Raw genomic sequence first — 25,954 nt, 5'->3', positions numbered from 1 at the left:
GATCCCACGCTCTTTTTGCTAGGTTTTCTGAGTTCCTAGGGGTCCGATTAGTCAGGAAAGGGTCATTGAGATCGAATCTGAGACCAAAAATTTTCGGCTCCAAAAATGAAGAAAAAGTAAGGCTAACCCCTTTGCATTTTTGGCAAAAATTTTCGCGATTTTGAAAAGTGCTGGAATGAATTCTTTCATGCACTATTCCGACGTAATTTTGCAAGAGAAATCGATTGGGCGCAGTCCCAATACGCTGCGATCAACGCATCATAAGTTACAGCCAAAAAACGAAAACCTGTGATTTCGACATTTTTCAGCAGGTGCTTCTTCCTTTATATTTTCTCTCCTGTTGATCCCACGCTCTTTTTGCTAGGTTTTCTGAGTTCCTAGGGGTCCGATTAGTCAGGAAAGGGTCATTGAGATCGAATCTGAGACCAAAAATTTTCGGCTCCAAAAATGAAGAAAAAGTAAGGCTAACCCCTTTGCATTTTTGGCAAAAATTTTCGCGATTTTGAAAAGTGCTGGAATGAATTCTTTCATGCACTATTCCGACGTAATTTTGCAAGAGAAATCGATTGGGCGCAGTCCCAATACGCTGCGATCAACGCATCATAAGTTACAGCCAAAAAACGAAAACCTGTGATTTCGACATTTTTCAGCAGGTGCTTTTTCCTTCGTATTTTCTCTCCTGTTGATCCCACGCTCTTTTTGCTGCGTTTTCTGAGTTCCTAGGGGTCCGATTAGTCAGAAAAGGGTCATTTAGATCGAATCTGAGACCAAAAATTTTCGGCTCCAAAAATGAAGAAAAAGTAAGGCTAACCCCTTTGCATTTTTGGCGAAAATTTTCGCGATTTTGAAAAGTGCTGGAATGAATTCTTTCATGCACTATTTCGACGTAATTTTGCGAGAGAAATCGATTGGGACTGCGCCCAATACGCTGCGATCGACGCATCAGAAGTTACAGCCAAAAAACGAAAACCTGTGTTACGTGGGGGTGAGGGTGTACTGAGCGGTGGTAGTTAATGATTAATTGAATAATCAAGCTCCCACGCGACGACAATGGATAATTATTTAAACTAAGAAACGACCTACCTTTCGATAAGCCGGTAATTTGTAGGATTGTGTTGCTATAGTCCTGTACAGGTCTGTGAGGTTTGTTTAAATTGTTGAAGCAATTTTATAATAATAAAAATGGGAAAAAGGTCGTTCAAAATAAATGTTCTTTATTGATTTAACTGGTAAAAGATGAAGTATATTCTGTTTCGATTTGGTGATCGAAATGTCTGGTAACAATCAATGGTGATAATGATATAAGAGCCGAAAGTAAAAATTTATAAAGTGTTCAAGTTTATACAAATCGTGTGTCATTCTATTCTAGAGGATAATATTGTTTGGTACCAGGAACATCCACTCTGAACGATGGTCAACTAGCTGGTCGTGATTATTGTATTGTATCTCTCTTTTTAGATTATCTTAAATCAATTATATATCCTATTGTTAAGTCTCGTTGGTAAATTCCTGGAATACAATAAGTATGATTTAATTGGGGGTAGTGAAGCTAGCCACCAATTCTAGACTTGCTTTAGAATGAATATTACTGAAGTAAATTTTGATTATAAAGGTGAAACAAGAATTCGTCCAATTTCGAAGATTAACACTCGGATTGACTTAGCTCTAGGTGAATCGGTCGACGAGATTGAGAGCCGTCGGATCGTGTCGGTCTGCGTCGGTAGAATTCTGGACCAGGGCCTCACCTCAAGTTTGGAAGAGTTGATCAATCGAACGATGTTGAACGTCGATCACTTAGCCTTTGTAGATTCAGAATGATATCTTATTATCGAAAGCTTGAAAGTGTCTATTTTCTGATTTTGATGTATGTTAAAAATGATTGCAACGATTATTTATTAAAAACGCTAATGTAGCTATTATTATTATCACTTAAAATTACGTGATTCGGTTGAATCAGGGCCGAACTCAATTTAATTATGGAAAATGGAATTGCATAAAAATGTCTATTCTCGAAATGATGAGATTTAGTAAAGCACATAAAAGATGGAAACGTAGAAGATAGTGAGTCTCTTGCAGCCAACAGAATAACTGAATGCTCGAATTTGACGAATTAGCGCGAGACTTTAGGTCGGTCACAACTAAGATTTTCTGAACGCTACTCTTGCTCGAGGAGTAGGAGTAGGAGTAAAAGTAGGAGTAGCAGAACGAGTAGAAGTAGAAAGAGGAGTAGGTGTAGGAGTAGAAGTAGGAGTGGGAGTAATAGGATTTTAAGCACGAGTAGGTGTAGGAGTTGGAGAAGGTGCAGCAGTAGAATTAAGAGTGGGAGTAATAGTAGTTGAAGTAGGAGTAGGTGTAGGAGTTGGAGTAAGTGTGGGAGTAGAAATAGAAGTAGGAGTAAGAGTTAGAGTGGAGAGGAAAGGGGGAGGAGAGGAGGAGGGGGAGGAAGTGGGGGTGGGGGTGGGGTAGGGTAGGGGGTAGGGTAGTCCTACTCCTACTCCTACCCCTGCCCCTACCCCCTGCCCTACCCGACCCGATCCGACCCCACCATAATCACAATTGCCATTAAATATTATGAAAATGTTTTACACACCATGCACAAATCCTCGTCCTCCTCCTTGACCACCTTCGACCACCTCCAACCACCGCCAACCACCTCCAACGACCACCGCTAACGACCTCGGGTTATACCTTGAATACTAATGAATATTTTCAGTATTAGAACACATCAAAAATATTGTGTAAGGATTAATATAATATTTTTATTGACACATTTTACCAAGAAGATTATGAGATAATTGTAAAAAATCATAGAAATTTTATTAGCGCACTGATAGCTACTGAAATTGGGCTAGCGCGAAAAATGAATTGAAATAATTCATTGTAAACATGACAAATTTAAAAAATTCAGGTCAATTATAATTACAATTGCCATTAAATATTATGAAAATGTTCTACTCACCATGCACAAATTCTCGTCCTCCTCCTGGTCCACCTCCGACCACCTCCAACCACCGCCAACCACCTCCAACGATCACCGCTAACGACTTCGGGTTATACCTCGAAGACTAATCAATATTTTTAGTATTAGAACTCATCAAACATAGTCTGTAAGGATCAATGTAATTTATTTATCGACACATTTCACCAAGAAGATTATGAGAAAATTATAAAAAATTATAGAAATAATCTATTATAAACACGACAAGTTCAAAAAATTTTAGATAAAATATGATTACAATTACCATTAAATATTATAAAAATGTTATACTCACCGTGTACAAATAGGAACATAGCTTTTTCTTATTGGTTTACATAAAAATAATTCATTATTTGTTATTCATTCTGTACTTTTATCGTATACAAATGGTTAAAAACTGAAAGCAATCAATAATTATATAGCTAAATATTTAAGTAACGCCGAAAAAAGGTCAATAATAAAGTCAGATAATGGAGAAAAAATATTTTTCATGCCGGTTCAAAGTGAAAACCGGGTACTTTAAATGCTGCTGTATGAAAGATCGGGAAAAGTGCACATAAGTTTTTTTTTTTTTAAAATCAATCAAATACGATAATTTCTAAGCGAAACGTTGATTGTCGGTTATTTTTTTTTAATGGGAGATAACTAACGAAGCTTTTTAAAATTTCGAGTGTATTTTAATTCACATTTCGACAGTACAAGAAAATTTTACTTATCATCAATAGTCGCAAAATGGCGAAGTTATTAGCTGGCCATTGAAGCGCCTCGCCGCTGGAATCTCGAATTGGCACGAAAGATGGAGTGCGTAATTTTTGTCTGGAATGTAAAAACTAAAATTACTTTCAATTGACATATATTTTTATCATTGATGAACTAAAAATCTCAGAAAAAAACGTTAAATCACATTCATTTTTCTTGAGAATTTTCTTGGTAAAATTTGTTACTTTTTACGTTTGAGCTAGACAAATAATATGATAACACGGTTTTTTGAGTTATTTTGGTACATCGATAATAGAATGGTGCGCGAATTGAAAATAATTAGTTTTAAAATACTCGCTCGCTGAATTTCGCTCCAAGTCGGATGCCTAGTGTAACTGGTTTTTGTACTCGTGCGCTCGCTTACTCGTTGTCAGTGTTTTACCAGATGACATAGTTGTAGGGGAGACTGGGGCACGATGAGTCCACAAAAATCCTGGTATTTGCTTCACAGTATACAGAATGAACACTGTCTTTGTGCATGCGACACAAACCGAATCTGCCCGTGAAATTTTGTCAATATAATGCTACAAATCACGTTCACACATGCATGTAAGTATAACGTATTCTGATTTTATGACAATAAATTTCGTCAAAAAATACCACAGAACAATCAGCCAAGTGCTGATGGATTTGAAATACTACGCACAGCAATTTTAGCTGTAATCGAACGACGTTATTGTCATTTATTCCTATGTATACAATGCCAACCACTCACCAATTGCAATTTTTTGATCTTGGTCGTTCGATTTTGAAGCATATTGGTTCGATAGTACAAGAAGTTTCCAATAATCGAACTTGTAAAGTTGAAAATCAGTCCGGAAGGTCAAAAGTCATCTGGTCAAGGACCTGGACAGACAGAACTCCAGAGCCCTTGTCCTGGAAGTCGAGTTTCACCCGGAAGCGGACCTGGAGCGCAGAAACTACGCAGCGCTTGGTCATAAGTCACCAGGTCAAGAACCTGCACAGCCAGAACTACGGAGCACTTTTTCTGGATGTCAAAATCCACCAGGTGGAGGACCTGGATGACCAGAACGGAAAATTAGTCCCAAAGGTCAAACGTCACCAGGTCAAGGTCCTGGATAGCCAGAACTACGGAGCGCTTGTCCTGGAACTCGAGTTTCACCAGGTAGCGGACCGGGAGCGTGGAAACTACTGCGCGCTTGTTCTGGAAGTCGAGTTTCACCAGGCAGCGGACCTGGAGCACAGAAACTACCGAACGCTACTCCTGGAACTCGAGTTGCCGCAGGAAACGAATCCGGAGCGCAGGATCCAGGAGGTAGAGAGCCCAGCACTCGAAATTTGCGGACCGCGATTTTCATCCGTCCGATCTACTGCGCGGTTGTTTCCAGACTGAGGAATTCGGCTAGCTGATTTTCGATCAATGAGGTCAAGAGAAAAACTATGGTTGCTACGAATGTCGGTGCGAGCCCGTTAGGTAGAGTCGATAGAGCAGATCCCTCCAAAGTTCTCAGGCCCACCTGGGCCCACTTGCCCGCCGAAAAACTGGTCACAAAAATTTACCCAGGGGTTTCCGTATTTATATTCTTCAGTCGACGCCTGAAGCATACTGTAAACGATGTGTACAATTCAAAGATATTTGGCATCGAGTGATGAAATTCTTGCACACACAAGTGTTTCCCGAGAAACAAACTTGGTGTCACTCTCAAGTTCAAGTCAAATCGCTGCATATGCTACGGATACTTGTCACACGGTTTTCCTGATGTCAAGAAATAATATCTGGTGGGTGTGGAAATCAATATCCACAACAGTTTTGTTTCCACGGCTACGAGTCAGCGCTCAAATGTCCGTGAGCACAGTTCTCGCGAAGCAACATTCATCGTTACAACTTTTACTCATCCGAATTTAACCTACTAGATTTAATTGTATCGGTGACATTACCGAGTGTCTGGTTTTACCAACATAAAACATTTCCGTGGCAGTTACGTCCACCTTCATCTTGATCTTGAGCTCATTGAGAAATGCCCGAACTCCCGTGTCCTTGCAGCGAAGGTAGGGCGCAGACCTCCATTGAAGAACCGTCAAAACCACCAGGACCTTCTACCAGTGAAATTTACCGGACTTGCAATTTACCGATGAGGTTCATGTACCCCAGTAAGCCAACAACTTTTACTCCTAAGTTCTGTGACCCTAGTTTTCTCCTTGTAGTCACGCTAGTGCCAGACGAATCAAACGCAGAGTTCGTACAAGTATACGTCAACTCAGATGTAGGTAGCGTGTAAATCATTTCACCGTGACTTCTACCATCTTAGTGTTTACTGCAAACTGCATAAAGTCGTAAAGAGAGAAAAGTGTTCGACACTTGCTCTTTCATGAACGTTTTTTTTCTTCTCCTTTGCGTGCGTACGTGTGTGTGTGTGTGTAGAACCGTGATTTATGTCTCCGGCAGTATAAGTTGAAATCAGTATCGTCATACTCAATCACGTGGTCAATGCAAAGATCACTGCCAGTAAAAAAATTGTCGCATGATTATTTGCACGATTTTATTGTCACGATTAAAAACTAATTCTGGTTCTAAGTCATATCATGACGAACTATTATAACTGAAATTTTACCCATCTGATTGATGAAGACTGATTACACTTTGGACTACCCGTTCATTGTACCATATCGTCATGCTGTTACATACTTTGCTCAATGTAGCAAGACAATGGATACTGCTTGCTGACTGTGTTTAGCTGACGCTAAACCGTGACGATCAATGCACTCCTGTGAGACGACCTTCTTATCTTCTACTCGCATTTTTGTAACCAACAATAATCAGCATTAGCCCCCTGTTAGTCACTAGTTCTCAAAGCTTCAGATAACTTATTTATAGACGAGAGTATACATATGTTTACTATGGGGAGTCAGTTTTCACTGTAGTAATTTCAATTCGGTTTCTCGGGCCAGAAGAGAACATTCCAGAGATCGATAAAATGATAAATTACAATAAGCTATGGTCCACAGATTTGTTATATAATTGATATAAAAGGTTTCGAGCCGATCAAAATTTTAGTGCCACCAAAAGTGGGCCACGGTTCGGATTAGATCTTGTCACAGTAAGCGCTGTATGGTATATGCCGAAAGAAAGTTTAATGATAAGCAATACTTTGAAGTTCAAATCTGGAGCAGGCTATGGTGATGTTTTATCTGCTCAACTGCCTACAGTCGATGGAAGGTGCAATGAAATCTTAACTTTCCCACTTGTGATGCCGAAGGCTTGAAATAGCTCATTTCGTCGCGCGACCCAGCGTGAAGACAACCTTCGAGTTACGACACACGCATTATGCCCATTATATTCATGTGAAGGCTTCGGGCGTATCTCTTAGACATACCATGTGTGGGAGAGGACGTCTGTTTAGCTGCCTCCACGCCTCCCTTGTGTGGGAACAGTAGAAGCATGTGAGTTCAGTGCATCCTGAGCGTTTGCGGCGCCATGTCACCGCTGGTAATACTCGGCATTTTGTGGTTGGCATTACTCGTCAGTGCTTTTACGGATAGTACGGAATGCCAGATTTACAATAACCTTGACGTATGCATGGAGGGTACCAAGCTCCATAGCGTCTCTTTCGTGGATGTGAGGGCCGTTCAAACGATAGACGATATTGAGTTGCATTTGGAGAATCTTGGTATCACGGAAATATCGAATAACGCTTTTGCAGATGTTAGAAATGCCTCCTCTCTCTACCTCAAGGAAAACAAGATATCAAAAATTTCTATAAACTTTTGTCAATTCATGGACCAACTGACTTATTTGGACCTGTGCAATAATACCATAAGTGAAATAGAAGACGGCAGTTTTTCCAAGCTGATTAGCTTGGAGACTTTGCTACTCGACTACAACAGTCTGACGACTTTTCATCACCACACGTGGAAGGGCCTATCGCACCTGCACGAGCTTTATCTGACCAACAATAGCATCGTGCTGAAAAAGAACATGTTCAAAGGACTGAGGCACCTCGAGACTTTGGCACTTGACGCAAATGGAATAACCAAAATCCCCGTTGGAACCCTCAACGGTCTGCCAAACCTGGATCTACTTTATCTATCTCGAAATTTGCTATCTAGCATAACTGCCGAGGTATTTCGCAACCTCGGTGAAGTGAACGAACTCGATTTGGGCAGAAATCGCATCACTACAATCCCCGATGGAGTCTTCAGACACCTCAGAAATCTCGAGTCACTATGGCTCAATGGAAACCATCTGACGACGCTGCAGGCGGGTGCGTTTGATGGTTTGGAAAACCTTTCGTCCCTTTTCCTCAACGGCAACGATTTTCGCAGTGTCGAACTTACCACTTTTGAGCGAATGAAAAACGTTACCATTGAACCTGGGTTCCGAGTAAGCGGTTCAATCGTCAGGAAATTCAACACATTTCAGGGAAGATTCAAATGCAGCAATTGTGATTATCAGGAACCATACGACTGCGAGAAAATTAATGATTAGACACTGAGTCACCTCGATCTACAAGTATCTTCTCATCCATTCTTCTTCTTAGAAACGTACAACAAACGTACAATACGTATATTTAAGGATGTCTTTTTTTCTCGTTTGTCCACATGATCAATGTGAAGTATGTGATTAGCGTCTTATTTCTTTGGATAGATTTGAAGATTAGAACTCATCCGATAATTCTATTGAGCATTTGAAAAATCGACTGAATAAATTTTTCTATCTCATATTATAGGTTCGGAATATTAGCTTTATTTAATTAGCTCACTGACGTGGCTGCGCTTGCACAGAATTAGAATATTGATAGATGTTTGAGCGTAAATGTACCATGTCTTCGACCTAACAATATTAACATAGTGGACGCCTGTGTGAAGCGTTGTGTTTATCAGGTAATGACAAATGTGGCATGCATCCAGATAACAAGTTCATATATTATTACGATTCACTTCATTTATAAAATATTATCAACGACTATGGTGATACACATATAATCATACAGGAACTCAATGTATCCAATATTACTATCATTTCATATACGAGCGTCCTTTATTTTTACTTTTTTATCTCTGCAGCTTGAGGTTAATTCAAACATACTCACGATATTGTAAAATGAGACATGTATGATAACTTATATTTTTCTTACAATTAGCAATAAATATGGTAAGATACAAAATTGACACGAGAAAAATACATCGTACTTATAAACACGTCGAAAAACAATGACGTATTTTGTGTTTATCACAGCCTTTTACAGCTGTTGCAGCTGAAAAATTTGATGAAATATCGGGCTTAGTACGATATATGACTTTACCTATTAACTCAATAATTAATTCTTTGTCTGTAGCATTACAGTCTCGATACAAATAAATGACATTTGCATAATTTGTGTGATATTCTTATTCCAATTAAAGAACGGAGAACATTGCGGAGCAGTGATAAGGTGAAAAAAAACCATCAGATTTATTACAAATAAACCAGTGAGATGTTGCATTGGCGAAATTCTTCTGAATTTCTTGGGATAGATCGCATTTAAATCCAGGCTCAATATTGACACTTTGCATCTTGCTAAAAACTGCGACGTTGAACATCAGTAGTGGATTACCATTCAGGTATAACTGGTTCAGGTTTGTGAACCATTTGAAAATGTTGTCAGAGCCGAGAACCCGAATTTGATTGTCATTTAGCCACAAGTCCGTCAACTTCGTTAGTCCCCTGAAGGTATGTTTGCGAATAGTAGAAATGGTATTCATTGAAAGATCGAGTTCCTTTAATTGTCCCAATGTTTCAAAGTACGCTTTCGAAATAGCGGTCAACTTATTATTGGAAAGATCCAACCGCTGAAGTTGATCCAGGCCGTCGAAACTGCCCAGAGAAATCGCCGAGATATTCGCCCCAGATAATTCGAGCAGTTTCAGTTTCGACAATCCTGTGAATCCATCTCTCGTTAGGATAAAAGGATTTTCGTTTAATTTCAATACTCGCAGATTTTTCAGTCCGCTTCTGACGCCATCTTCAAGTCCACTCAAGCGATTATAGCTTAATTCCAACTCTAACAAATTTGGCAGAGTATCAAAGGCTCCATTAGCAACGTCCATAATTGTATTATTGAAAAAATTCACCATCTTGAGGTCCCTCAGACCATGAAACATGTCTGCTGCCAGGGTAGTCAATTTGTTGTCTGCCATCATGAGGGTCTGGGTCGTCTCGCAACCGTTGAAAGCCCCAGGCTCAATGTATCTGATGCCTGCGCCATTTATCACGATATCCTGTTCCGAAGTCACTCTTACAAGACTGGAGTTGTTCACATATTTACGATGCTCCGGGCTACTCTGGGAGGTCATTCGCATTGCAACCTCCGGTCGAATGTCGGTTTTCACGAGGACGATCAGCGGAACGAAAAATAGAATCAACATTCCGCGCATATTTTAGTGGACTGGAATTAGGATATGTCTGTTATTAAGCTCGAATTGACCGTAACAAGTAGACAGCGGTACGCAACTCTGATTTTTCCCCGCTCGTTTCATTCTTATATTGCTTTTGATATCACTTTCCTTGCCACGGCGTCACTTATTGACAGTACATTATACAGATATATCAATCTTAACGCTTACAGTACAGGTCATTAATTTTTCTTGTTTACTTGAATTGGATAACCTCCAAGTTTCAGACTAGCAAGTGTAATGTAAACCTCACAACCACCGTGCGGAGAAAGCTGACCAAAATATGTGAATACAAAAAAACGACCCTACAATTCTGGAAGATATTTTTTTTTGTCTTTAAGGAATGATCTCAATGCCAGAGCTAAAGCGATGTTTTCTTAGTCCGCCAATATTCAACGTATCAACCCGACAGAAGCACAGGTTAAATAGATATCCGATAGACTTGTTTACCAGAAATGTTGTGATGTGCAAAAAAAATTATTTCGAATAATACTTGAAGAAATCATTAAGCTATCGATTATTCAAATGAGAAAAATTTATAAGTAAATAAATTTCATCCCACGTCAGATTTTGCAGCGGTTTCGAGAAATCCCTGATGCAACAGCGCCGAAGAATTTCTATTAACATATGAAGGGTCGAGGGAAGAACCACCTTAGCAACTCGAAGTGATTTCATGAGAATTGCAAATTAATACTTATTTTCTCGTTTTTTTCAACTACGTGTGAAAGCAATAATTCTGGTAGATTTATCTTGGACTCGTACTGGTTTTCCCATTCAATAGTGGTATTTCCTGTAAGTACTCTCTGATGCTAAAACAATCGTATATTCTAGCTCGTTCGCGATAAAAAATAATCTAAAGTGGTTTTTCCCCTGGACCGGTCATATACTTAAATATTTGCAGGAGAGACGAGCGAAGAAAATGTATTTGAATCAGTGTTGAAGAAATTGATAGATGGTGACACAGGTTATCACGTTGCTCAAACGATATCCCAGCTGAAAGAAGTGTTTTCGTCAATAATTTTCTACTCTGTAATAAATATCCCTGTCAAATAATCTACTCAGAGTACATGATGCAGTCGTATTTTAATTCGAATTCAGTTAGGAGTTAAGTAACTATTACATGGCTCTTAAACGTTGACATGTTCGCCCGCTACTCGCTATGGACTAACTAGAGAAACTAAGAGCCGCCTAACGCGCTTGTCGGAGAATCAAGTGGTTATTAATAGGTCGTATTTACTATCAGTTGCCCTAACAGCATTCCTAACTCGGAAAGCTAGGATCCGGCACGTCACGCGCGTGTCGTACGCTCGAAACTTTACAAGTTGGGTCCGCACCTCGCGTCCCAACAGTCGTATCTCCTCTTCCGTGGGTTCGAAACATCACCGTTTTAGCCTCCGATACGTGGGAAACGTGAGCCAAAGTTGAAAAAGAGGCTGTCTCGAATGGCTCATGATACAACTTTACCTCTCTGATTCATTCCAGAAACTTACGTCCAATTAAATTATATGTTTCCAGGAGTATTCCAAGGCTACCGCCAAGACGACTGCACCCTTCCTCACCCCTGCTACAGGAGCACATCGATGGATTATGGGTGGTATTCGCCAACGGTTCACAGTGTGCCAACCTCGTATTTCCCAAGGAATAACGGTTTCAGCAATCACCTGGGTCGTGCAGGGATGTATCGTAACTGTTCCCTCAACACGGAAATGGACAAGTCGTTCTTCTGAAACGAAATTTCCCCACGCAGCCTCGAGAAACTTGTGTACTCAATGCAGAAACGGTTCACTCCGTAACTGCTCAATGGGAAAGTGCAATAAATTTATTACAGCCAGATTTATGGAAAAATATTCATTTACCCCTTACCCACAACAATTATTCGAAACGTTTTAGAGGATGCTGGAAAAGATGAAATTATCGAGTTGATGAGAGAAAAATGTACGTATTGCTTTCGCCTTACTTTCTAACAGTTAAAATGTTTATTCATCCAACATCCTCGATCCATTTTTTCGATGCTTGCGGAACTTGCAAGAAAACTCTATGAATTCGTATTCCGATGCCATTTTAATCCTTCAGAAAATTTGTTTACAGTAATGACTAATGCATAATCATAGGTAGAAATTCACTGCGCAGAAGGAGTAGAATTGAGACGCGTTATACTTACTCGTATATTTATTATTACAGATTAATTTAATGCAATACAATAAGTTAACCATAATTTAACAGATTTTCTAGTGGGCACTCTGGGTACACCGTGCCCTATCTCTAACGAGGGTTCAAGGATTTTTTTCATCATTGTTCCAGTAGTTTTTGACAGGTAATCCCAGGTAACGTCTTTGCGTTGTTCAAGTTTCTTCATTTTATCGTTTATTAATATTTTTTTTTTTTAGTTATTTTAATGAGTTTTATCAATTTTTTTTGTCAACTTGTTTTCTTTTTCTTTTAAATCTTCACGCACGACACATTTGTTGCACTTGCGTCCACTCGCAACAAATAGATCAGAGTATTTTAAGGGTACAGAGAGAATTGCTACATTATATACTATATATTATATATATATATATAATACATAATTAATAATAATAATATATTATAGTAAAATTACCGAAGTAATGCATAATAATAATTATCATATTTATCATTAAATATCGTAAAACCTTCCGGCTACCTATATATATATATGTGTGTGTGTGTGTGTGTGTGTGTGTGGGTGTGGGTGTGTAATGTTACGCATATATGTGCATATACATTGTCAACAACATTATTTATTATATACCTATATACGTACATGTATGCATCGATTAAACTTGTCACACCTACGGGGTATACAGAGTCTTATACATATATAATAACTACCACAATGACTAGGAAACATTTGAAATGTTTTGTAATCAATTATGGCGATCGTATATATAATATAATCAACAACCGATTACCAAACATGACATAGCTCGAATTAATCGCTGTCCCTAATAGTCTTCGACACTTTAATCAATTACAATCGAGGTTTAGGTAAGATCGCCTCCTGTTCAAGCGCGCGTCAGCCTTTCGTTACCAGAACAGCTCGGACCCAAAAAACGACGCCGTTAATCCCGCGGCTCTGACTGCAGGCCGAAGTGCACCGCATGCGGCGCTTCAACGTCGCGTTCCCAGCTGAATTCCGCAACGCGGTCCGGCCGCCATCGCCGCGGACCGCCTGAAACTCGGGCGCGTTTCCGACCGCGGCAACGGCGGTGAAAAACTCTGCGGATCCTGATTACCGGTAACATTCGCAACGACTCGAGCACATTGCGCCATCCTCGAGGAACGGCAGCGCCGATTTCTTGGGCCGATACTTTCCGGAGACGAAAATTCATCCCCGCAGCGATCGGGACGATCTCGCGAGGGTTCTGAGCGCTCTAAGTCGGCCAAACGCTCGTCGGCGGCTGCCGGAACGTTTCCGGAACAGGGAATGCAGACGTCCCTGTTCCCGGGCCAGTGGGAACCCCGTTCAAATCGCCGTTCGGGAGCTCCGATCGAACTGCGGAAATGAGGCGAAGTTACGTTGTTGCCGCGAAACCGCGCACCTGAGGAGAAATTCTGTCTGGAAGCAGGTGTTGTGCAGCTTTTAAACTTCTTTGTTTCTAGATATTATAAAATCGACCTCGTTCGGTTTTCGCTTCTCCTGCTATAATTGGTGTGTTTGTGTTATACAATAGTAATAATATATATATATATGTATATGTATTATACGTATTTCTCTTACAGTTCTAATTTTAGAGTCTTTCCAAACTCCGATAATCCTTAATAATAACGATGACAGATAGAACTCGCATTTTATGTATGATTTAATCTTTCTTTGCTGTTGGTTGTTTTTTTTTTTTTTTTTTTGTTATTTTTAATTTTTTTTTTCTTATCTTGATTTTTGTGTGTGGTTATACTTACATTTATATCAATGTATGGATACATACATATATAGATTTATTCATATATTATATGTATATATTCATCCATTCTTATATTCATTTATTAATTCCTTTATATAATAGAGATAAACAATCGCATTGTTTGTGCAGACTAACCTAAGCACGACCGCGACCCGGGCTCCAGGTTACCTCTCGAACCCGCGTCGTGGGTTCGTTGTCACCTCAATTGCTACTATTAGTTAATTATTACTATATCCATATTATTATAATTCATTGATTTTAGTTTTTTTCTTTTTCATCATTCATTTACGAATCGGCTAATTATTCCCTAATCGTTAATTCTCCTTATTCCTCCCTTACCTCGCTATAGCTTCAACCCTATGTATCATATACGCCTAATCCCCTAACCCTTAATTTTTACGTACGCGGAACTTATACATGTATACCTACTGGTAGCTTTAAATTATATATATATATATATATATTTTTTTTTAACTTCAAACACCTAGTTCATAATTATCTGACACTTACCAAATAGTTGGCTCAACGCTTATCATCATATATACTGAAATGGTAACATTTTGGGCATGTAGAGGCGACGCCGATCGGCGGGGTGCAGGTACCGGGCCTCTGTTTGGGGCCTGATATACCGGTTTGTCGTCACCCTTTGCATCACCGATTACACACGTAGAAATAGGCCGTTTTGCCGATCGTTGGACGAAGCCTTGATACGCTGGAGTTACGCACGATGTTCAGGATGTTTTACGCATCAAGAATCGTCCACGATCGTTATATCCGGTCAGATCGAATTATTATCATGCCCGTGTTCTTCTCTCGTATATATAATACATGTACACATATATCTTGCTCATATATTTGCGTTTTATGTGTTATTTTAGTTAGCCGAATAGCGTCACAACGTCTGACTTAACTCGATCATTAATAAACACGCTATATTGTCATAAACCTAAATTACGACGACTTTTATACGCTTCAACTTCTCGGGCGTCCCGCGTCGCGGGGTGCGTCCCTTGATGGGATGGCTGGTGTCGCGATCCCGGGACGCCCCGCGACGCTCGACGTCGGCCGATCTTTGATCTCCCGGGAAATGCCCGGAGAAATCAAACATGCATTCCTCGTTCGATTTTCGATGCTCATCCCGTTGTTCTTTTCCCGTAATTCTCAATTCTTGCCTCACTTTTCCGTGACTATTTATGACATATTATTATCGTTAATTAGGAGATTACAATAAACGTGTTATACAATTATGTAATAATATTTTTAGGTGTGGACATATACTTTATACTGCTTACGCAATACTTAAATTGTAATGCACACTTACTAGCTACGACATTCGCCCAAAAAGAACTGTGGAGTCTGTATTATAGGTATGTTATTACAGTGGCTAGAGCGTTTAGCGTATGATAATTTTGGAATCAATTGTTTTGTGATAACTCATAAGATTAAAACCTTCGCATTTTATCCTTAATTTTTTTTTTTTTTTTTACATCTTCCCTTTCGTTGAGTTACTTCTTGTCTTCGGCAAACTGTACGATCAGCTATACTCTTCATTGGATCTATAGATCATGTACAATTACATCTATGTAGTTATGTAACGGATATATTAGAATTTACATCGCATACGCGCTTTCGAAACTGCGTTTATTTATTTTCTATTTATTCGAGCGTTTGCAAATATCTCTTCGGCGCTATTTTACTCTGCGACAATTTCCTATATATTATAACATTATATATAAGATTTCAGTTATGCAGAATATGGGATGTAATAATTATAACATTGATACATATCGTTGATAACATTATACGTGTAACGTATATTATCATACTGATTTTAGCAGTTTTCTTTCTTTTTTTTTTTTTTTCATGAGTTATCGGTATGTGGATATTATATGTGGCTAGCACGCGTTGAAATCAAGGAACGAACGTACGGTATTCGGCACGATCCGCGCCTATGCGCCTACGATTACTATTTTTTTTTTTTTTCTCTTACATTTTTTTTTTCAAGTTTTTTTTCTCTCTTCAATTCTTTATTCACGAATTATTTTTACTAAAGTATTTAGTGGTTAGACAAGAGACACGTACAGAGAGTATTACACGGGACTACTGCCCGGATTTACGTACTTGGCGTCAGTCTCTCGCGCTCGCTGCAAAAATCTTCGCCATACCCCCCGTCCCCCCAATTAAAAATCAGTGGCGATAGAGTCCCACCGAACTTCTCGTATCTTTTTAATATCTTTTTTCCTTTTTGTCAAGTATACTCCAAGCCAGCTCTATGTCCCAGGACTTATTTCACTTATTTTTAACTTTGCGATCGGAAAAGGGAATCGAGATTGCAGTGAGCACGAAGAGATGACAGAGTAACCGAAAAATCCGGCCAGCGCATAAATAACGACAAAAGATCATAATGTTGCAAAAATCCACAACAACGATATGGATACGTTGTACAAGTATGCATGGGATAATAAGCTACGGAGCATGCATAAAATATTCCCGAGTTCCTGTCAGTATATTTATTTTAGTATTGTTTTTTTTTTTTTTCTTTTTTTTGATTTTTTCTTAAAATTTTCCCACTGTCTTATATATTGACGATTGGTTTTGATCAAAATTGAGTTTGCGGCTATTTCGATGACGCGGTATTATTGACAAATGAATACGTGTTACATGTAGTTAAGGACGTGTTTTTCCTCTTGGCGCTGCCGGGACGCCGTTTCGAAAAATGAATAATTCTCATCACGGAATGATGAAAGTAATTAGTAATTGCACAACAACGCCACAAAAAAAAAGTATAGAGGCGGCGAGTGCTTATTCTCAGTATTTCACCTTATATATAAGTATATGCATAGTAATGAAACTAACGATATTGCTATATTGGGGGCTACACCACATTATTAGTTGGGGGTGAACACATTATGCATATACATTATTATGATTAGACATACTATTCAGTACTGAAAAAAGAAACTATACCAAACAACAATATAATTGTGGTTCACAACAACACACGGACACATGAAAGAAAGCGGTAAGGAGAAAAAGAAAATCGAACCGAGAAAAGATGAAATTAAAAAAGCTTGGAAGTAACAAATATTCAACAAGTCTGTACGAAGCGTATAAGCTACATACATATACCAGATGTGTCACAATTTTGTTTTCGTCAATATCGATTCGTCGCGTTTAGCGCGGTAATTTTGTACCGAGCATGATCCAAACCTCTCGATACTGGCTCAACGTCAGCCGTTTTCCTTCACGCAAGTGAAATACGTCGTACGTCATGCGATATCAGCGTACACCCATGGCGAGAAAAATGGCAGCAGGATTGAACCGATGCTGTTATTTAAATTCGTCAACGATCTCAGGCTGCCGCCTCGTCACTCGGCTATTGCTAAACTGTTCTACTTTTCTCAGTTTGTGAAATATTTTTGCCCCGCTATGACGAAGCCGATTACACTTGCCTTTCGAAGGGCGTCACGCCTGACGTCGCCACTGATCAAGGTTGGATCAAGGTGCCTTGTATCGGTCAGAACAGGATCATCTCCGGCGACAAAGTGCCGCGCTTCGATTGCGGTTCACGATCGCCTCTTGAATCAGACGTTGAAATTAGCGTCGACGTCAGTCTCCAAGTCCAAGTCCATGGTCCGAAATATTCCGTCCGGTCATATTATCGTAGTACGATCGTTTACATGGTATTTTTATTCTTTTAACTATAGTATTAGCAATTTGGCCCATGAAACCATCTATTACTTGCAGAAACCGGTCTCTTCTATTTCCTATCTTACCACCTAGTGCCCGGGGGCACCCCCTGAGATATTCCTTAACAATTATAATCGTACCTACGCTTGATCGTTCATCACTTCGTTCGACATGTGCTTTCCTCATTCAACGATCGCGACGATCCCTGTACGTTTTTCGATGCCACTACTCCTCGAGCTTGTCAATTTGCGCCTTAAGCTTCTTGGGCCAAAGAAATCATACCGGCGTAAATACGGAGCGTTGCACAGCTTCGCCTAAGCCCGGAGCGACTATCAACTGATCTTCGAAGGCACCTCGTGAACTTTGTACTTCTTTGGATCAACGGATTGCTTACTGGGCTGACTTTTAACTTCGGTTGACTCGCCTATTACTGTCAAGGGCGGGAAAAAAGTGTGCGATAAATAATAGCTTCGTACCCGAATCTTCATTAAAAAACGCGGTCATACGACTTTACTTGCGAATTCATTAATTGAAGTTAAAAAATGGACTGTTTGCGGGGAAATCGTACAACTTAAGTCTCGCTTCCGAGCTTCGTAGCTGTGTGCCGAATGGATATTCTGCTACATCCAATATTCTTCACTCGCATGCAGGAGCAGGGAATAAGCTGAACAGCGACCGGTATCTTCGTTGCATATATTGTCAGCTCTGACTCAACTCGTTAGAATTGATTCGGTATTACGTGATTGAATTGACGAGATTGACTTTGTCGTATTGTATATTTATGTTGTCAAGGTTGGCAAATGAACATCTTTTGGTATACGGAAGGACCGGTTGACATCAGGAACAAATTTTCAACGAAAGTACCTGCGTATGTATGGCGTGTCAGAATATCGCAATTTCGTCCCGTGAACGGTTTCACTGATTGTGCTCGTTACTCGACTAGACGTGACATCTTGAATATGTGGATGCAATGAATAATTCAAACGCGTGTTAACCGTGACATTCGGATTTTGAAGCACGACCGATTTCTTTGAGCCAAGATCAGAGGCAGGCTTATCGATACCTTGTCGTTACACAAACCGTGTCCATCAACTACCGATCTCAGAACCCTTAAACTAGCTTATTACATATCTCCAAATGGCAATTTGACGAACGCAATGATTTTTGTAAATTTGCAAACCATCCGAGTTTCTTTTTCCTTCTAGATACCTTGCCCAATCGACGATTCTCCTCAAATGCCAATCATTTTCCTCCTCATCTTTGACACTGTTCATGCCTCCGTTCTCCGAGTCAGATGTTAAAGTTCTCAACAGCTAAGATTGCAGCCGGTACAGAGAACTCCTACCACTAAAAATGAAGTCGATTTTTTGTGTGTTTTAGGACTCCTTTCCATTCTCAATCGATTTCCACTCTTTATATCGACATGCCATTACCGTAGTTATACAAATTCTTAATTAAGCTTCAGAGCTTTTTTGACATGAATGTTCCGGTTAGTATCAAAGCCAATTGAGTCGTCCTGTGCAGCATTTTCGACGACCCTTGAAAAGGTGTTGGAAAAGTGTTATTCTGACTTTAGTACTAATGGAAACAGTTTCATATCATAAAAACTAGTGTTAAAAATTTAATATCATTTTACGATTTTAATTGCGCCCTCCCTTCATCCTCGCCCTTTCTTACTCAACGTCTCGATTATTAAATTCGTTAAAATTTATAGATGTTAGTTCCGCCGTAATCAGGACTGGATCTTAGTACCTACATTATTATAGCTTACTACGTAATTAATAACAGACCTTAATTAATAAGTTTTTTTCTTCTTTTTTTTTAGCTCTCTCGTTGGGTATTCTTTGCTGACAGTGATTTTTAAACTTTTTCCTCACTCCGTAGTAATTCTTAAAACTATTTGTGCGTTTAAAGTACGGGCTCCCATCTCTAGAGCAGCCAGCGATATTATTTTCATCAATAATATCAATATTCCGTTCGACTTGCTTCAAACCGTTATTTTTCAATAACACTACCCGCAACAACCGCAATTTTCACTACGTTTCATACCGCAATAATAATACTTCGATCAATTTCGACCTCATTCAAAATTCCTTCCTACTTATTTAAATATGTATATCTACCTTTGTTTCCTCATTTCTTTCGCGCTTCTTTCAATATATCATCGCAATATCAACATTACACTGCAATCTCTCGGCTATATAATTCCTGTTCGTAGTTACTTTTCTGAAACTCTGCACATTGGAATGACGAGTATGAAAGAAGAAGCATTCTCCTGACGTCTACGTAATGATCGAGTAAATCATGTACAATCCATCGCAATACAATAACATATTTATAAAAATTCCGATAGGTAGGAAAAGTATTCTTCCTCAACGAAAACTGGTCACCACAGCGGAACAGAATATCAAATATTTACGTAGCAGATTGCGTCAAATGGACTTGAGAAATCGGTTGCGTGCAAGTTAGCAGGGCAAAGGAAAAATACCAATAACTGATCATTTGATTATTCACTCAGCGATGTCGTCAAAATATGGTATATAATGTATGTATGTATATATTGCATATATATGTATGAATTTTTGTCACCAATAAGTCATTTTCTTGATGCAAGTGAATAAATAAGTTTTAGTAGAATTTATTGTAGAATCAAGTGTCAGTCAAAATGAAATATCTACTGAATTCAGACAAAATTTCCGAAAAAATACTAAAATCACAACACTATTAATACCACCAAATATCGCGACGAGCGACAGGTAACCATTTTGGTCGCGTGTTTTTTTCTGCTTTACGTTCCATCATACTCGTCCCATACATCCTATTCATTTTATATCGATCCACTTCGGAGTAGTTTGCAAATTTACAATTTCCGACAGCACTATAATATGCGTATGTATGTATTTGGGTCATTTCATGTTAATTCAACGACGTTTCGACGGTGACCGTCTTAGATTTTTATGATTTTTTAATATGTTTTTATACATGTAGAAAGAAGTCCTCAGCTAAATTTTTAGCTCTTTATCTCTCCCCATTCCGGAGTTGTCGATTTTTGGAGAAATTAACGAAAAAAATTAATATTCTGACAACAATTGAAATAACCTAATTCAATATAAACATTTTTAAGTATTTTTTGTTGCTCTTTCTGAAAAAAAGACAAAAATTGAAAAAAAAATTTTCTTCATGCTGTTTTGGCCATTTTTAATCAAAAAATTGGATTTTCGTTCAATGGGACACTTTGAATTTTATCCAAAAAATTTTACCAAATTCTACGTTAAAAAACAAAAGTTTTGAGCCATAATAGAAGATGGGCTTTCAATAACTTCTAGTGAAAATAATTTAAAGACAAATTTTTTTTCGGTGATTTTGATTTAATTTCCTTCTCAGAGCGTAGCTTTTTAAATTATTTTCACTAGAAGTTATTGAAACCCCATCTTCTATTATGACTCAAAAATTTTGTTTTTTAACGTAGAATTTGGTAAATTTTTTTGAATAAAATCAAAAGTGTCCCACTGAACGAAAATCCAATTTTTCGATTAAAAATGGCCAAAAAAGCATGAAGAAAATTTTTTTTGAATTTTTGTATGTTTTTTCAGAAAGAGCAACAAAAAATACTTAAAAATTTTTGTATTGAATTAGGTTATTTCAATTGTTGTCAGAAACATGAATTTTTTTCGTTAAGTTCTTCAAAAATCGACAACTCCGGAATGGGAAGAGATAGAGAGCTAAAAATTTAGCTGAGGACTTCTTTCTATATATATAAGAACATATTAAAAAATCATAAAAATCTAAGAGGGTCACCGTCGCAACGTCGTTGAATTTACATGGAATGACCCATTTATAGGCCATGATTTTTCACGCAACTATACTTATAACGATTACAACAAGCTCGCAACAGCAAATGATATAAATGCCTTGGCAATATTAAAATTTTTTCCCTACTTTTTTTCAATTTCTTATTTTATTTTCTCTCTTGCCGGAAAAACGAAAACATAAAATGATAAAATTACGTCAATTTCCCCAAGCACGTTTACCACAACATCTTCCTCTGCCTTAGATATTCTTTACTTTATTTTTATTTATGTTATTATCATTACTTGTATTATTATCATTATTATTAGCAATATTATTGTTACCGTTATTATTATTATTAGTATTGGTTTTTTTTTCAACTTCATATTTTTGATCTCTCGTATCTTCAAGCAGTACACCAGGATAAGTCACCGAAAACGTTGTTTCGTTATTATAAAATTCCGGCAATATTTACGCGGAGAATTAAAATGAAAATAAAAAATAAGAAAAAAAACTTCACCACTCATCATCATTTCATTCCCTCTTCTTCCTGATAATTGGTACGGCATGACATCCGGGAGTACATCCGAATCGCATCCCCCCCCCCCCCCCCCGTCCCTAACCCATCAATTCTTTCTCCTCCGCTTCTTACAATATTATCGCCTGATGATGCTTGATCGAATGCGCACTGTCGTTGTCGCATATCTGTAACAATACCTTACATATCACCGAAAATTCCAGCAAAAGTTTTCCGTAGATTCTTCATCGTGTCCTCGGTATCCTCGCCTTGTACCTGCGTTTGACTACCCTGACGGTGGAACGGTACTCGAGATAGAGGTGGGTCCTCTGGACGACGACCAACCGATGGAGCGCTACTCACGGTGCTCGACTGCGATGCTGCGAGATAAAAGAACGTCGTTAGTAATTGCCACTCAAGTCCGTATGGGAGATGAGTTGAAAAATCGAAACGACTTGTACACAGCCATAAACAGACGAAGCTTAAGGATCGACTAAGGTGCGGGATCTTTGGTTATTTTACGGACGTTTCAATTATATCGTAAGCCAACGGGGAGATTGAGGATTATCTTCTGTTTCAAACGGTCTCGTTAAAACAGGTCAAGCTTGATTTCAGTAATTCGTATGTAAGCGTTGGGCACGTTTGTGCGGTCAGGGAGAAATTGATAGACCCGGCTTGAGAGCGGAGAAGGAGTAGGTATAGGCAAATCATGGTTAATGCCTCGTTAGCGATCAGATTATAGTATATATTATACGCGGAATAACAGATTTGCGCAATCTGTGCGAATGTATCTGCGCCAACATGCGGGGTTCACGTATACCTGCAGTAATGACGGGTTCTAAGGTTTAGTTGGCATTTGGTACTATAACTAGAGACGCCTGCGCTTTTGCCTCGGGGGCAGTTTTGCAGCCCTTCATACTGGCTCGAACAATTAGATACAGTAATAGACGACCGGCTCGCCGCACTTATAGAGCCTCGGCAAATTTGCCTCCAGGCAAAGCTTTGACTCGTAAGTACGTTTGCACAATATAGAGATAGGCACCGTAATTGCTTAACATTCTGCTACACTTGGGTGGTAAATAGCGTGTGATATATAAGGATAAGTAGGAGTATAAGGTATCTACAACTGGTTTACTATTTGCTCGGCAATATAATATAAAGGCGGAGCTACAAGATACGGGTTTCCCCGTTTTACACGGATCACCGGATCGGCATAATTTAATAAGTCTGATATATATCGGAAAATTTATAGTTCCGAGGCGCATGTCGTCTATTATACCTTATATACTGCAGCGGCGCTACGTACGAGTATGTTTCTACGCCACGCCGCGATTGCACCGTTTATATAAAACCGACGAGCCGATACGATCCCTCGAATGTAATTACCTTTCGTCGTAGCTAGCGGTTGGCCGTACACCAGATTAATTATAACGCAATTTTGCGCTTATATATATGTATATATATATGTGTGTATCACGCATATCCAGGGTTATATAGAGTCGCTTTTTCGAATAGAGTTTTCCGTTCGATGCGGCAAAGGCGTTCACATTATACCGAAATGACAAGGTAATTCGCAAAACGGTCGAACCGCAAAGAAGTTATAGGGAAATAAAAATTCTCACTGCGTACTTATAGAACTAAAATTTCCCTGAATACAAATTGTCGGTTCTCCTTGCGTAATGATCACGGACCGAAACTCTAGACGACCAAGTAATTGCAAAGCAATCTAATACGATAAATCCCACGGTTTGACTCGTGCTGTATACCATGTACCTATGCATATACGCAGTGGCATGAATAATATAACGCGGAAGGTGAAATTATTAATGTTGCTGGAGACTGTGTGCGTATATGTAGGTATATACACAAGGGTACGCGGGGCATCGAGTTGACCTAAATCACCGTAAACCACCGAACCAATTAAGTTTCAGGCGCAATATCAAATGATCCCATCTTTGTCGTAAATAGGTACTCGAAATGATGTCTCGATGCGGTAAACGTAAGGTCCGGAGAACCTCTCTCACGACTGTCGAGACGTTTACCGTGGGAGATGCGAGCTGTTTATGGTGTAAATGCGGTATATCTCCGTTTGTAAGCTCTTTTCATAGGTATAATAAATTGACCTCGATATTTACACTTTACCGAAATACTTGGGCTCACGGGTACACCGAGATGCGTTCAAGACTTGAAAAATAACTGAATCATTTCTTCTGCCGCAGTGCTTAAATTTTAGGAAAAGTCATTTTCAAAAATATAATAGCGACATTCGAGGAGTTGTGTCATCAGTCTTCGAAATTACAAACCGCGTCGGAGTTACAGTTTGGAATATCTCGACCAGTACAGATTCACTCAGCGTGAAAGCAGTTCCCTTCGAGTCAAAGACACGTTTTCAGATTTTCCATATTTCTATCTCCAATCCCCGAAGATTTATTTACATCGTATTTACAGCTGTGTAAGCACTGATTTACCGACTACAGAATCCGTCCACCGGGCTCATCGAATCGTAACACGTCGTGGCGCGGTTTCAGCACCGTTAATGATGCCCATAGCACGCCTGCTCTAGGTTAAAGTCACCCATGCGCATACCTTGAGAATCACGACGCTGAAGTTGATGATGGCTGTCAGAAGTGGTGACGTCGCCGGCAAGGGCTGTTGTCGAACCCATCGATCCAACGCTGCCCATGCTCGTCATGGAGCTCATACTCCCATGCGAAGCCATGGTTGGCGGTAACGGAGCCGGTCGTTCGTCAACGGGACTTGTCGCCTGGCTCGTGCTGGAAACCGAGCCTCGAGATGTGGTCTTGGTGAGTGCGCTCGGCAATCGACAGCAAGCCTATGCAAAGAGACGGGTTTATACAGTTAGGTCGAATACTTGAAGGTTCGGTTTGTCTCTTAAGAGTGGGTAATTAACGTGGCCTGCCCATGCCGGTAGGATTATCAGCTGGTACGCTGATTTTCGACAAGTCTTACGTCAAGATCTTCACATGTACTTCACCGGCCTGCACACCTACGGTATGTAAAATTACGGATTTTTTCTCGTCATTTCCACTTATTTTCCTTGTTATTTATTTTCTTCACCTCTCGGTGTGAATAAATGTTCTCGAGTGACAGACTGATAGCCAGCTGCACTTGATGCCTCAAGTGATGTGAAGTGGAGTGTGAACCACGAAAATAGTGAGCACCAGACCCTGGTGGGTGGCATTAAATCGTTCTCAAAAGCTCGTGGTTAGGAAATAACGTGGATTTCGTAACCGCGACAAAGGGGTTTAGAGGGTCAGGGAACAGTTACGCATTGTTTTTATGCCGCATAAGCGATTAGCGATTGACGAAACATTTACCTGCATCTTTGAAGTGACGAGGTCAGCGATATGGCGTCGATCTTCCTCCTGAGAGTCGCCCATCAGAGACAAAGCGCTGTCATTTACCTCAATGATGAACTCGCGTCCGTCCTTGCCAACGACCAGCTCGATGGCGCAAATATCCAAACCTCCGAACAGCTGAGAAACTTGATCCACCCATACTCGATATCGATCGATGACTGCCAGCTGTTCCAGCATCGCTGATCCAGTGTTGGACTTCCAATTACCGCTAATGCTTTTGCGCCTGAAGTCAGAATCTTTAATTAGATTTCCTCTGAAGAAATATACACGATTCTACGAACAACACGGATGGTCAGTTGAAAGCTACACCTGTTGTTATTCAATTCGTGTATATAAAATACGATGTATACCAGGAATTTGACTATCCGGTATTTCTGGCTTCCCATTCCATTTTCAGTTTAAATCGTGCGACCAAAGATGAAAATCAATTTACCGTATTCACCGGATTTACGCCGTACGGAGAAACCACTTTTAATTACCGTACAATTTAATATGCAGTTCAAACGAACAGAAATACTTCATGCAA

At 39.4% G+C, this 25,954-nt stretch overlaps 3 protein-coding genes across 3 annotated transcripts in view; 1 reads left to right on the top strand and 2 right to left on the bottom strand.

Moving 5' to 3' along the window:
* The first annotated feature begins 7,107 nt into the window (after window positions 1-7,107).
* LOC124303835 (leucine-rich repeat-containing protein 15-like) lies at window positions 7,108-9,123 on the top strand. The gene has a single exon (XM_046761558.1). It carries the CDS (start codon window positions 7,173-7,175, stop codon window positions 8,181-8,183), a length of 1,011 nt encoding a protein of 336 aa, XP_046617514.1. The 5' UTR covers window positions 7,108-7,172; the 3' UTR covers window positions 8,184-9,123.
* LOC124303834 (leucine-rich repeats and immunoglobulin-like domains protein 3) lies at window positions 8,419-10,365 on the bottom strand. Its single transcript, XM_046761557.1, has one exon. It carries the CDS (start codon window positions 10,109-10,111, stop codon window positions 9,095-9,097), a length of 1,017 nt encoding a protein of 338 aa, XP_046617513.1. The 5' UTR covers window positions 10,112-10,365; the 3' UTR covers window positions 8,419-9,094.
* Window positions 10,366-12,283: 1,918 nt separating this feature from the next.
* The window catches only part of LOC124302884 (synapsin), a 102,838-nt gene continuing 89,167 nt past the window's right edge, over window positions 12,284-25,954 (bottom strand). Inside the window, exons 9-11 of the mRNA XM_046759453.1 lie at window positions 25,387-25,651; window positions 24,635-24,881; window positions 12,284-22,428 (exon numbers count right to left, since the gene is read on the bottom strand). Of these exons, the coding sequence (XP_046615409.1) occupies window positions 22,250-22,428; window positions 24,635-24,881; window positions 25,387-25,651 (691 nt within the window). The 3' untranslated portion in view covers window positions 12,284-22,249. The remainder of the gene's footprint in view (window positions 22,429-24,634; window positions 24,882-25,386; window positions 25,652-25,954) is intronic.

This window comes from Neodiprion virginianus, chromosome 4 (assembly GCF_021901495.1).
Source record: "Neodiprion virginianus isolate iyNeoVirg1 chromosome 4, iyNeoVirg1.1, whole genome shotgun sequence".
Lineage (NCBI taxonomy): Eukaryota > Metazoa > Arthropoda > Insecta > Hymenoptera > Diprionidae > Neodiprion > Neodiprion virginianus.
The sequence above is the reverse complement of the archived record's forward strand: the minus strand, read 5'-3'. Positions and strand labels throughout refer to the sequence as shown.